The 14,879-nt window shown below is 37.3% G+C and overlaps 1 protein-coding gene across 1 annotated transcript in view; it reads right to left on the bottom strand.

Moving 5' to 3' along the window:
- LOC109038378 (atrial natriuretic peptide receptor 1) overlaps nucleotides 1–14,879 on the bottom strand; it is a 405,535-nt gene that overhangs the window by 167,062 nt on the left and 223,594 nt on the right. Inside the window, exon 10 of the mRNA XM_072306602.1 lies at nucleotides 524–717. Coding sequence (XP_072162703.1) covers nucleotides 524–717 — 194 coding nt within the window. The remainder of the gene's footprint in view (nucleotides 1–523; nucleotides 718–14,879) is intronic.

Raw genomic sequence — 14,879 nt, 5'->3', positions numbered from 1 at the left:
AACGAATATGATTATTCTATCTTCATGGTTAATCTTGTTGATTTTGTCACGTGCGTTAAAATTACCTCAAATTTAAACTAGTCTTTTCAGTGTCATGAGGTAATGAAGGGGCAGGAAAATCTCCATCATGGAAACTTCGATGGATCAGTGACATCTACCTTTGTTAATTCCCTCTGCTAAAGGTACCAATGAAGTAAACTAAGCTTCTCGGAATTTGCTCAGACTTTTTTAATCCTAAATGACAAAGAAATCTCATTTTGAAAATGCCAAAACTGGGACCCATTTGAAAAGATAAATGGCGAGCTCCGATGGTGTAGCAAGGCATATCTAGGAAACGGCGTTTGCTGATTGACTGGAACTTAACTTCAGGCATTGACAGACTTGGCTACGTCAACTCGATTGTTGGCTTTTGATTGGCCGGATTTTGATAAGCTTCTCATCATTCCCTTCGAAATAATGTTTGAGCTTTCAATGGACTTGTTGGTTTACTCACCAAATTTAATGTAGGGAAACGTGTACCTACTGTAATCCTGCAAAAATTTCTGGCCACTGCTTTATTGCTATTGACTTCAGAGTATGCAAGTAAGTATACTCGTACACGTACGTGTACCAATAGACTTTTCTATAAGAATGTTTTGATACTGAAAAATTATAAGGTGAGTTTATGAAAAAAAAGAAAAAAAAAGAAAAAAAAAACACATTTTGATATTTGAATTGCTAAGCTACTATATCGGTCAATTTGACTTGTCAATCAACTTGAAACTGTGGCGATGAGTGGACTGGTGGAAAAACAGGAAGCACAGCCCCCTCGAATGCAACGAGGAACACATCAGCACAACTTCCGCGAAAGATAGGGGACCCACCACGCAAGAGCGGAAAAAGACGACCGAGAGCTATTCATCAACAATAATATATGTACGTAACCTATAATTTTTTTTTTTTTTTTTTTTTTTTTTTTTTTTTTTTTTTATTGAGAGTTTAGTGGCTTCTATTCCTTTAGGAATCTACAGCCATCTATAGGCACTATTTATTGTCCGAAGACATCAGGGAGTTTAGTAGACATCCATGCTCGGGCTTACAAATTTTCACGGATTAAGGCCGAGCGAATTCTGCTTACAGATCCACCCGTCAGTTCCATGAAAATTTGTCGCCACCACCGGGATTCGGACCCGGGACCTATTGACCTAGAGTCAGACGCGCTAACCACTAGGCCAACCTGGCCGGCAACCTATAAATTTCTTTTGAAATATAGTGAGATCCTGTCTGCCTAGTTCTCGTAAAAATTTCTCTCTTTAATGTCAAATTTCCTCAAAAACCTCAATAGAAATAATTATTTTCCAATAAGAGGAAGGACCCTTTATCCAAATCAAAGTTAATAAAAGAAAAATTCCAATTAAACTTTGGATTACTGCAGCCATTCTAGTTTCCATCAAGCACAGACACAAGCTCAATTTAAAGTCTAATCATAAACCCTTTAATGAAGAATTATCCCGGAAATACAGAAAGTTACTCAATGAGATTGAAAAGAAAGCTAAAAACTGTCATGTTAAGTACTTCTATACATTGCCACCTCAGGCAGCACTGTAGCCTAGCTGTCCGGGGATGTCGGACTTGGCATCTCGCAATACAGTTTGTCAGTTTGTCATCACACCTGCATCCGTTGAGTATCTCGCGTCCAATCCTCTCATCCCCTCAGGGGATGACCCTAACATGGTATCAGGTGTAGGGTCAATTTTCTTTTCTCTCCGTTAGAGTACCTGTATAGGGAGAGTAGCGACAGATCGGTTCATGGAGGGCTTCGGGCCCAAAAGTGCAGCCACCCTTCTGAGCAACTTCTAACACACAAAATTTCACTGCCAGCCTACAGATTTCAATTCTAACCAAGATGGCTAAGAATGTACATAAATGAGCGTTCTTTCGCAAAAATAAGTAAATTTATGCAAAAAGTAAACCAAATACATGCTTTCTAAACGACGGTTCGTAACAATTGTATTTGTAAATCGCTCTGGACATTCGAAATTCACAGGTTGGCTGCCCTTTTGGGCCCTAACTGTATTCGCGGAGGCATCGGTGAAGGCCTGATGGACTTTCGGAGTTTCAGATCTGTCGCTACTCTCCCTATACAGGTACTCTACTCTCCGTCAATATTAGTCGCTAACACTACCCGTGCTAAGTGATAGTGTGTATGCAAATGTACAATTTACCGTCCGTTTTCGTCCCGAACTTTCTAACCTCAAACTTCCGCGAACTGTCAGGCCGATGTCAAGCTGATCAAGTCGTCCCTCGTGCTAAGAAGTTGAAATCGTCAATCCGTCAAATTTTTTAGTCAAGTCCACGGGTCACGGAAAGCATAGCGTCCGAAATGGCCCTCACCAATTTTGTCTTTCGTCAAATACGTCCAGTCCAGGTCAAAACTGTCCTGTGTGTCCAGCTAAACGTCTCTGATCTTGTCTTGTCTGGTCTTGTCGTCTGATCAAACGCTTCTAGTCGTGAGTCTACACATTTCTGATCTAAAATTGTATCGTATCTCTTCTCTCCGTTAACATCAATCCTACTTCAGATACTGTAGAACTGTTGTAGCAAGCTATTAAACACTGTCCGGCTCCAGTTACTTTATTGTTACGGAATGTAAAATTTTGTGGTATCTCTTGTCTCCGTTAACATCAATCCTACTTTAGATCCTTCCAAAAAAATAAAAATAGATTTTTGTACAAAATTTCGGCCCAATCCCAAAAAACTCTCTGATTATTTTTTTAAGAACAAATTATACCAAAAACATACGATAGCTCTGCCGTTTGAATTCATCATTTAAAAGTAGGTGATATCAAAACGGCCCAATTTCCCCCTTAATACCTATGCAATATACATCGCAAAGTTTTTTCCTAAAAAAAAAATCAAATACTTTAAAGGTATAATGGTCTGGAACACGTTTTGATTCATTGTTTAAAAGGAGTGATATCAAAACGGCCCAACTTCCCTTAAATTTGCCCACCTCGGGGCAAAATTATTCGAAACTTACCAACTCATCACTTAAGAGACACCATCTTAGGGTCTTAGGGTTAGACTTGAGTTTTAGTTTATCTTTTCCTTTAAAAATCAAAGATGTCCCTTTGAAAACTGTAATGGTTTTTTCTCTTTAAAGATACAAAACACAAATAATCGTCATAAATCTTATCTTACTATAGTAAAAAAAAATAAGGCCTTTTTTGTGTGTACGTCCGTGTCATTTCGCATTCTCATTGGTCTTTCATTAACCAATCAGAAAACGTCATTGAAAATCCCCGGGAAATTTAAATGTATTCTTCCGTAAAGGAATTATTGATAGGTAGACAGGTATAAAAATGGGATGTATTTCTTCTAATAACCAGGATAAAAGGGAGGATTATTACCTATACAGGATAGTCCTAGAAAAACGGGATGTACCTATATTAATAAACCGGGATAACAGGAAGGATATCGATCATTGTGTATCGATATTCGATACATCGTTTGTTCTAAAGCAGTATTGACTGGGATAAAACGGGATTTCTTCATAATAACCGGGATAAAAGGGAGGAATTTTACACTATACAGGATAGTCATGGATGAACGGGATGTACCTATATTAATAAACCGGGATAACAGGAAGGATATCGATCATTGTGTATCGATATTCGATACATCGTTTGTTCTAAAGCAGTATTGACTGGGATAAAACGGGATTTCTTCATAATAACCGGGATAAAAGGGAGGAATTTTACCTATACAGGATAGTCATGGATGAACGGGATGTACCTATATTAATAAACCGGGATAACAGGAAGGATATCGATCTTTGTGTATCGATCTTCGATACATCGTTTTTTTCTAAAGCAGTAATGACTGGGATAAAACGGGATTCCTTCATAATAACCGGGATAAAAGGGAGGAATTTTACCTATACAGGATAGTCATGGATGAACGGGATGTACCTATATTAATAAACGGGATAACAGGAAGGATATCGATCATTGTGTATCGATATTCGATACATCGTTTGTTCTAAAGCAGTAATGACTGGGATAAAACGGGATTTCTTCATAATAACCGGGATAAAGGGAGGAATTTTACCTATACAGGATAGTCATGGATAAAACGGGATGTACCTATATTAAGAAACCGGGAAAACAGGAAGGATATCGATCTTTGTGTATCGATCTTCGATACATCGTTTTTTCTAAAGCAGTAATGACTGGGATAAAACGGGATTTCTTCATAATGACCGGGATAAAATGGAGTAATTTTACCTCCTATACAGGATAGTCATGGATGAACGGGATGTACCTATATTAATAAACCGGGATAACAGGAAGGATATCGATCATTGTGTATCGATATTCGATACATCGTTTGTTCTAAAGCAGTATTGACTGGGATAAAACGGGATTTCTTCATAATAACCGGGATAAAAGGGAGGAATTTTACATATACAGGATAGTCATGGATGAACGGGATGTACCTATATTAATAAACCGGGATAACAGGAAGGATATCGATCATTGTGTATCGATATTCGATACATCGTTTGTTCTAAAGCAGTATTGACTTGGATAAAACGGGATTTCTTCATAATAACCGGGATAAAAGGGAGGAATTTTACCTATACAGGATAGTCATGGATGAACGGGATGTACCTATATTAATAAACCGGGATAACAGGAAGGATATCGATCTTTGTGTATCGATCTTCGATACATCGTTTTTTTCTAAAGCAGTAATGACTGGGATAAAACGGGATTCCTTCATAATAACCGGGATAAAAGGGAGGAATTTTACTTATACAGGATAGTCATCGATAAAACGGGATGTACCTATATTAATAAACTGGTATAACAGGAAGGATATCGATCATTGTGTATCGATATTCGATACATCGTTTTTTCTAAAGCAGTAATGACTGGTATAAACGGGATTTCTTCATAGTGACCGGGATAAAGTGGAGGAATTTTACCTATACAGGATAGTCATGGATAAAACGGGATGTACCTATATTAAGAAACCGGGAAAACAGGAAGGATATCGATCTTTGTGTATCGATCTTCGATACATCGTTTTTTTCTAAAGCAGTAATGACTGGGATAAAACCGGATTTCTTCAGAGTGACCGGGATAATATGCAGTAATTTTACCTATACAGTATAGTCATTTATAATAGTGGATGTAACTATGTTAAGGAACCGGGATAAAACACATCAAATGCATCATGAAACATAGCAAACACATCAAACACATCATGAAACACGTAAAACGCAATATACACATCATGATACACCTAAAACACATCAAACACAACAAACACATCATGAAACACAATCAAACACATTAAACACAACAAATACATCATGAAACACAATCAAACACATCAAACACAACAAACACATCATGAAACACAATCAAACACATCAAACACAACAAACACATCATGAAACACAATCAAACACATCAAACACACCATGAAACACAATCAAACACAACAAATCGCATGTATCGATAATCGCACGTTTCGATAACCGCATTTATCAACTTCCTGGTGGAAAAACAGCTCACAGGGTTTTTAAATTGCCACTTCAGATGACATCCGAAAACGACATTAAGCCGGCAAAACTTACAACAGCATTAAAACAAATATTAACAGAAGTTGATTTTATAATATGGGATGAGGCTTCAATGATATTGTCAACAGCTTTTCAAATAGTGAACGTAACCTTGCAAGATTTAATGAGAAACAATGATCCATTCGGAGGAAAACAGTTTGCCTAGGCGGAGATTTCAGACAATTATTGCCAGTAGTAAAGAAAGGAAGCAGAAATCAAATAGTCAAATCAGCTTTAATAAGCTCTCCTTTATGGAAACATTTCAAAATCTTCCACTTGAAAAAAAATATGAGAGCAAACAACGAAGAATTCAGTGAATGGCTGCTACAAATCGGAAATGGAAAGAAAGAAATAGTTGAATTCCCATCAGAAATGATATGTAATGAAAACATTGTTGATAGCATTTTTAAAGAATATAACGAAGAAACATTAAAAACATCAATACTTCTTGCATCCAGAAATTGTGAAGTTGACAGATTGAATGAAGAAGTACTCTCAAAAATGGAAGGAGAAACAATTGTGAGTGAAGGATTCAGTTGGGCAACTGCAGTGGACGGAGACCTGACAGACCAAGACGAGTTAACTCTGAGATATCAACCAGAATACTTAGCTTCACTGAACCCTTCAGGAATGCCAAGTCAAAATTTGAAGTTAAAAGAAGGAGCTGTGGTTATGTTACTACGCAACATTTGTATCGAGGATGGATTGTGCAATGGGACAAGATTAATTGTCTTAAAAATAAATAAATACATTTTGCATTGCTCAATTTTAACCGGAGAAAAAAAAGGAAAAATAGTTTCACTACCAAAAATTACACTTAACACAAAAGAACAAACGAACCTACCTTTTGTTTTGAATAGGAAACAATTCCCCGTTAGATTAGCTTTTGCTATGACTATTAGTAAAAGCCAAGGGCAATCGTTTGACAGAGTGGGAATTTTTATAGATAAAGAAAGACCAATGTTCGCTCACGGGCAACTGTATGTAGCATTGTCTAGATGTAGGACTAAAGAGGGTTTAAAAATAAAAATCATTAATTTTGATGACGACAAAAATAAAAACACAGCAATGAACATTGTTTATCAAGAAGTTCTGCATTAACTTTGTATATTTTCTACTGTTTAAATTGAGGAATGCAAAATGTACTTATTATCTTAAAAACAATTAATTTTGTCCCTATGAACAAACCTTTTTTTATTATGTATATAACTTAAAATTATAATTTCACTAAACGTGATGGACGCACGGAGAACGCCCAGAGTTAACGCCAGGGGATGAAACCCCTTGGAGACTTGATGGTACAATTTTTTATCTACCAATATTATTCACGGTAAAATTAAATCACCCAACCCAAGTAGCATTTTTCAACGGAAAAATTGCGATTTTATCGCCGATAAAATAAAAATAATAAAAATAATATTGGTAGATAAAAAATTGTACCATCACGTCCCCAAGGGGTTTCATCCCCTGGCGTTAACTCTGGGCGTTCTCCGTGCGTCCATCACGTTTACCGGTCGCTAGGATCATCAACATATGAACGATTATCGCCTCAGTCGCCACGGTGGTAGGCCAACACTTTTCCATTAGGCTATGGCCGCAACATGATTCCCAAGTGCGAATTGCCTCTATGTAGATGGATCGGCGCTTCGCAACCTTACAACTTTTTACATTGCGTTGACTGACACCGAGTTTTCATTGGATTTTTTTTTTTTTTTTATTTTCCCTCCTCTGTACTTTATGAAATACGTACTGTACTTTATGAAATACGGTTGGTAAAATGAGGTTCTACTGGTAATCTCATCATTCTGTCTTTGTAAAATTACCAAGAATAGTGAGATGGCAAAGATATCGATGGACCTTGGTAAAAACGCCGATATTTTTTATCGCCTGTGGTAGAATTACAGAGATAAAATGGTAAATTAAGTTACCGGGAATTGATTACGAATAAAAGTGGTATTCTTACCTGGAAAAATCAGTAAAAATACCGGTCTGCCTTTCTAACATTACCAATGATTGATAAAAAAAAGAGATGGTAAAGTTACCAACGGACCTTGGTAAAAACGGCAGCGGCGGCGGCATAGAAACATGTTTCATAAGCGTCATTCATGCGTTAGTAGGCGTTGATGAAAAATTGCAATTTATTGCAATTTTATCTCTATAAAATCGCGTTCGATAAAATCGCGATTTTATTGCAATTTATCGCGATTTTTCTCCCGATAATATTGCGATGATTCGCCGTCGATAAAATCGCGATTTTTTTATCCGATAATATTGCAATAAATCGCGACGTCGATAAAATCGCGATATATTCTCCGATTAAATCGCAATTTATGGCGATCACTACTACTCGGGAATTGCAGCAGCAAATCCAAAAATTGTTACGCATCACCGCCACTCTTTAATTTAAATATCAAACCGACCTGTGGCCTTTTATCAAGGTTAATATAAATACATCCCGTTTTATTAATGACAAACCTATTATATTTCGTTTATATTATATTATATTCTATCCTATTTGCTTTCCATCCATTTTATTTTATCCCATATAAACCGTTTCAAACTGATTATTCACCTTTTTTTAAAACTCCAACCTTAATTGAAGTAAGTTTTTAGCTAAATTGAAGATGATCTTTTGAATGAATAAGCACTTAACAGAACTTCAGCAGTATTAATATTAATACAATTTACGAGAATAATGTAAATTAAAAAAAATTAAGTGATATTTTCATAACGAATTGACAGAATATACGAGGGGGTTGGGCCGCGGAGCGGCCAGGGGGCGGAGCCCTCTAGTTTGAAAAAAAAATTGAAGGAAATAAAAGGAGTGGGCCGGCCGGTCGTACTTATGGGTTGCAGGTGACAGGGTGATTCTCGTCTCTTCTGCAAATGTTGTTAGGCCTTGTCTCCACGGCGCAACTGTTGAGGGAAGTTGGCGCAACTGTTACGAGTTTGTTGCACTAATCGAAGTTCCCTGTCTCGACGCACAAGCATGTGTTCCTGGAACTTTTAGGCGGGAATATTTGAACAACGTTAATTTTTTTAGGTTAAATGATGTCAATTGAGGTAACTGAACTGATAATTATGAACGGGAGGTGAATATTTTGCGTTATTTCGACCAGGTATAAAACAAAAAACAATAACATAACACAGATATGGATTAAAAGAAAATATATTCGATAAAATTTTATTTTTCTGCTGTAGTGATATGCTACAAACGAAAATGTAAAATTGATACTGAAATGTATATAAATATTTCTAAATATTAACCGCTCCGAAATAAAACACCCGTAATAAACTCCCGCTTCACGTGTAACCAGCGGTTATCAATTCAAAATACGAAGGTAAACAACTGTTGAGGTTCCAGGTTTCTGACCTTGAAAGTTTCTGTTATAAGTGAAACATTTTTGAGACACTTCCTTCCTTCAACAGTTGCGCCACCTTCCCTCAACAGTTGCGCCGTGGAGACAAGGCCTAACAAAGTGCCTCGTCATCGAAAGCAGGATCAATTTTTCTAAAAGCAACACTCAATCATTCTCCAGGAGCTGAATTTGCAAGCAGTTTTCTACATTTGGATGATACTGATTCAGATTTAGTGCCTCATGACTATCTCAGCAGTGAAGCTCTGATGTTTTAGAGCTAATTTTCTCATATACCAACCAACAGCTTTTAAACGATGTCTTTGCTTGTGACAGAGAGCCTGACAGACTGCCTACTGAAAATTGGCGTTTCAATAGGCATGTGCCTCACCCTAGCTATACGTAAAATGGTTCTTTGCTAACAAGTCAATGTTTGCAGGACTAGGTCTGTAACTCATGGCAAAACGTTGGTACGTAGTAACGTATAGACTTGTTTTTGGTACGTGCCGGCCGGCCCATTCCTTTTTTTTCCTTCAATTTTTTTTCAACTTTATGACGATTATTTGTGTTTTGTATCTTTAAAGAGAAAAAACCATTACAGTTTTCAAAGGGACATCTTTGATTTTTAAAGGAAGAGATATACTAAAACTCAAGTAGTGGTTGGTGTCTCTTAAGTGATGAGTTGGAAAGTTTCGAATAATTTTGCCCCGAGGTGGGCAAAAAGGGAAGTTGGGCCGTTTTGATATCACTCCTTTTAAACAATGAATCAAAACGTGTTCCAGACCATTATACCTTTTAAGTATTTGATTTTTTTTTTAGGAACAAACTTTGCGATGTATATTGCATAGGTATTAAGGGGGAAATTGGGCCGTTTTGATATCACCTACTTTTAAATGATGAATTCAAACGGCAGAGCTATCGTATGTTTTTGGTATAATTTGTTCTTAAAAAATTAATCAGAGAGTTTTTTGGGATTGGGCCGAAATTTTGTACAAAAATCTATTTTTGTTTTTTTGGAAGGATATCATGTATTTTTGGTATGACTTCTACGCAGTAGGTATCAGACAAAGAGAGTTCCCATTTTAAATTTAAAAGTTGTTCCCGGACGCGAAGTAGAGAGGTAACGACCCTCTGGACACCCCCCCCCCCCCCCACTCGAGAGCGGCCCACCTTTTTTGAAGGAAATTTCGTTCAAACCGCATGTCAATAATCTGTAATCGTTCTCGAGACATCAATAAGAAGGATCCATATTTTTGGCACACCCTGTGTGTCATAGAAAAAAAACCGCAGGTCAATATTAAAATCGTGACCAAGTTGGGTCACTTGACGTAATGCCTAATTCTCATTGGCTACGCACGATAGAAACTATAGAAGCGATAGATAGAGTAAATTCTTGAATGGTTTTCTTATTGTACGCACGAAACTTTTTCAATTTTATGCTGCCCTGAGGAAGAATGCTTCCAAATTTTTGCATGAATCATGAATCATGCATCTCTCTCTAGGTACCTTTTTGGTTGTGAGTTTTCCTATTTGTCTCTGGTTTTCCTTTATGATTCTCTTTACTGAGGGAACGATGTGCCTGAAACGAAGAGATGCTACTTACTTTGTTTATTATGTGCATTTCTATCTAGACAACATATGAAATCATCTTGGTACTTACGTTAAATCTTTCCGTTCATAAGGAGATGGTACACAATAAACTTTAGTTTTGATGACATAAATTTTCTCAACTGCATGCCGATTATTGAAACTATGTCAGTACAAGAAGGCAAGACAGCCCTATCTTAACCGTGCAATGTATCGCATTTCGATCTCTTATCAGACGACTGCTTCAAACTTTCAATAATCGGCGTGCTGCAATGATACCCTTTGATAACTTTCATCCCTAGGATTCTCCATTTGCCCATTCCGGTCAACTAGAGTCCACACCGACCGATTTATTTTAAACGCGCAACAGGGTGAAACGGAGAGGGCCATTTTAATTACTGATGGGTTTACTTTCAAAGATAAAATTAACCAGTCTATTTTCTGTCACTCCTTCAAAGTGGGTGAATGTATCGAGCGAGAACCCTGATAATCAACAACTTGGGAGCCGCCTTTAATATAGGACTTTTATGTAATGTTCCATCTCCTGTGTACGGTAGGCACAAAACCAGGATTTACAGTAGGGACATCACCTATGCTTAGGGCTAATTTTTATGTCTCACATTATATCTGACACTTTTTTTTTTATTAATGGAGCTAATGATAGAATGCGAGCTAAATTCTGCAGCTCAGTGCAGGAGCACTATTATTTACGCTGCTTACACCCAGTTATGCCTGCCAGGTCCTTTGACCATTCATATTGCAATTTCTCCGAACTCTAATTTCATCATCAGTAATAACATTGCAAACGCTTGATACCATTCCCTAAAGATAGCGTTTGGCAAAGTAAGTATTTATCAATAATTTTTGGTTTTATGAGAGCTTTCTCTAAAGCTGTGGCATTATGTATCTTGAGAAATGTGACCAGTTCACTCTTCATCAGAAAAGATTAACAGCAAAAGTTGATCCTTTCGCAAGCAAAAATTACAGTTGCCACAACTGAAATTTCAATCGCAATAGCATAAATCTTTTGAACTGTAATGAAACAGTTTGATACAATTTCATTTTCATGAGCCTGCATCCGCTACTTCTGGTCATGCAGATTCCGTACTTGGTACGGATTGAGTTTAAATGCATGCAAACTAAATTCTGCAGGTAAGTCAATAATGTGTTCCATCATCTATACTACGAATAGCCAGCCTCTCTGACCTACAATTTAATCAGCAGTAATAACATGGAGGATGCAGAACACTGCCTCATCAAGACTGGTAGACAAAGTAAGTAGGTCAATGTTTCTGTTTTATGAGAGATGCCTTTCAAGCGCAGGCATTCCTTATCTTGAGAAATGTGAGCAGTTAACGCTTCATCAAAGGAGATAGTGAGTGTTGAGGATGTAGCAGCCAAAGATTTTAGTCGCCCGGACTAAAATTTTTGGCTGTTTGAGTCTCGATTGATAGTTTTCAATAACCTGCCAGCTCCGGTCATCAATAGTCCACATCTAATGAGTTTTAATGCACTTGCAGGGTGTGCCAGAGAATTAATTCTTGTATCCAATTTCGGTGCTAAATGGAACAGTTAATTTTCTGGCGCACTCTGATAATGGGTAAATTTGTCAGGCGAGGACTCAGATAATCTAGAGGTCAAGAGGCACTGATGTTTTATATTGAACAGCCGCTCTGCATTATTTCCTATATGCGGTAAGCAGTGACGGAAATTGCGTCTCCAGGTATTGCAAATTTTAGTGTAGGTATGTATAGAGAGGTTACTTATCATCAAGATAATTCTGCATTAGTTACGACCTCAATTTTATCAAACAAATGAAGTAGTAGTATAGATACATACCTTCTGCACAGGTCAATATGAAAGACCTGATTTGAAGAATTTTATCCGAACACAGGCTTTGATGATATTCAATCAACTTCTGACCCAGAATCAAAGAGACTTGATAAAAATCAAATTAAAGCTAATGCTTGAAGTCAAGTATCTTTGATTTTGTGACATTGAGATGATTTCATTGAAGCGGTTTCATTTCAGTGAAGCGTAGCTTCTTTAAGTAGACACATAACCAAGACTGGCGGGTGAATGCGTTAACCAGTTTTCCAATATAAAGCATCACAAGTCTATGAAAACATACAGGCTTTAGGCACCAGTTGCATGATACACTGAGAAAACACACATCAACTCCGGAGGAGGTAGGCTGCCTGGCTGCTAGCAAAATTTTAGTAGAAAGTGGAAACGCAGATTCATTCCCACCGATTGAGATCCCAGACACACATCATCGTATTGAGGGAAAGGATGATTTTCTGGTGTTGCTGAATCTTATTAACGAGAAATAGTATCTCGGACTCACTATAGTGGGATATCATCAATCATTCATGAACAATTACTTGAAAAGATCACTAGATCAGGGCCGCTGGGAAGAAATGGCAGGTTGATCCGAGTACTTACTGTGGCAACTAAATTTATCAAGGGTGCGGGAATCATAAAAGGATCATATAGAAATGGATCCAGTTATCTTCAGCTTTGATAAAATAGAAACACGCATCGATTAATCTATCTTATTCTTAATGTTAAAATTTAAAATATTTTAAGTCATAATGGCAGAAATATAACCTGAAATTTAGCTTCTGGAGTCGGCGCTCACCATCCATCGCGCGGTTCTCGAGTTGTTTCCAAATTCAAATTTTTTGTGAAGAATTGACGGACCCGACTTCTATCGATTGATTCTCTTTTGTACGTCATTATAAGTCCGCAAACTTTTCAAAGGTTTGATCCTTGGAGTCTACAGATTTAAATTATACCTAGTTTAATGGGTTTTATGGAGCCCTTACGTCCACAGCCCTGACTACGTGTTGGGCTTCAAACGACGTAGTTAATGATTGTTCTCCGTTATGTGTCATCTATTTAAAATTTAAAAAATTGCAATTGTAGTTCATTAAACGCTGATTCAGAAAATATAGGGTTTTATAGGGTTTTTTTCTAAGGTTAAAGCTGTACGTCAATGAACTCAACACAACCGTTTCCCCGGAGCCGAGCGTTTCGCGGGCTCCGTATCTGCCCCGAATCTGCTCAACAATTCCATCAGTGTCAGCTTTTGTTGGGGTCCATGTCGTCAAAAACGATCGTCAAGTTTTGGGGTCCAAAATTTGTCGTTAAAGTTTAATAACTTTTTTAATATTTAACTAAATGTAAAAAACGAGGGCATTACGAGTAGAGCTGAGCATACTCTACCCAAATATTATAAGGTTTTTGGGGTTTACTCTACGACGTAATTAGCAGGAGAGCTAAATGGACCGCAAACCGTGCAGAAAAGCCCGATCGCGGTGTTTCGTGTAAATCTATTTAGGCAGCAGCCACCCGTCGTTTTTTTTTTTTTTTTTTTTTTTTTTTTTTTTTTTTTTAGGTCTCGTCAATTTTTAGGGGGAGTTTTTTAGTATTGGGCCGGGGTGGCTACCGCCACCTAGAATACTGTAAAACTGTTGTAGCAAGCTATTAAACGCTGTCCGCCTCCAGTTACTTTATTGTTACGGAATGTCATTTATCTCAACATAAAATTAGGGTCCTTCTACACAAAACTTTGTAGCAAGTGTCTTGTCTCAATTGAATGGAGAAAATCATTTCTCATTAATAAGTGGTAACCACACCTTACCGTCCAAAAAAAGAAAAAAAAAAAAAAGTCTATGATAAGGCAAATCATGATTATTCATGTTCATTTATTGAACCCTTTACCTACAGGGTGTACCAAAAGTCCGTCCCACCCCTGCTAACTTTTGAACGAATTGAGCTACGGTAATGAAACTTTGGGAATGTTCCTATCTCAAAGGGGACCATCTTTTGGGGGGGTCAAAATTTTGGTCCCCCTCAGGGGGGGGGGCGCGGGGGGCCCCCAACTTTTTTTTTTCAAATGGCAACCCCTATCTTGTGATACATCGTTCGAAAGAAAATAAAAAACTAAGAATTTTGGCGCAAACCGCAGATCAATATCTTAATTTTTGACCGAGTTATGATAGGTCAAAGGTCAAATTTGACCTATTTTCAAAAAATCATAACTCCGGTTCAAATTATCGTAAAGAAAAAAATAAAACGGGAAAATTTACCAAATTGTGTCCACTTTTAAGTAAAAATTGCAGAAATCACTTCGATTTAATTTTAAGGGGGGCTCGGACCCCCAAATACGTCAATTCAAAGGTCATTCAATTTTCCCGCAAAATAAGCCAATTTCCCCCAGATTTGCCTCCACATTATCTCAGTAAGGTCAAAATCAGTTCAAAATTACGTTGGCAAGTCCCCAAATTTCGGGAAAATAAAAAAAAAAAACGAAATTTAAA

The sequence above is a fragment of the Bemisia tabaci genome, chromosome 1, assembly GCF_918797505.1.
Source record: "Bemisia tabaci chromosome 1, PGI_BMITA_v3".
NCBI classification, from domain to species: domain Eukaryota; kingdom Metazoa; phylum Arthropoda; class Insecta; order Hemiptera; family Aleyrodidae; genus Bemisia; species Bemisia tabaci.
Note: the sequence above shows the minus strand (reverse complement) of the source record. Positions and strands in the feature narration are given on the sequence as shown.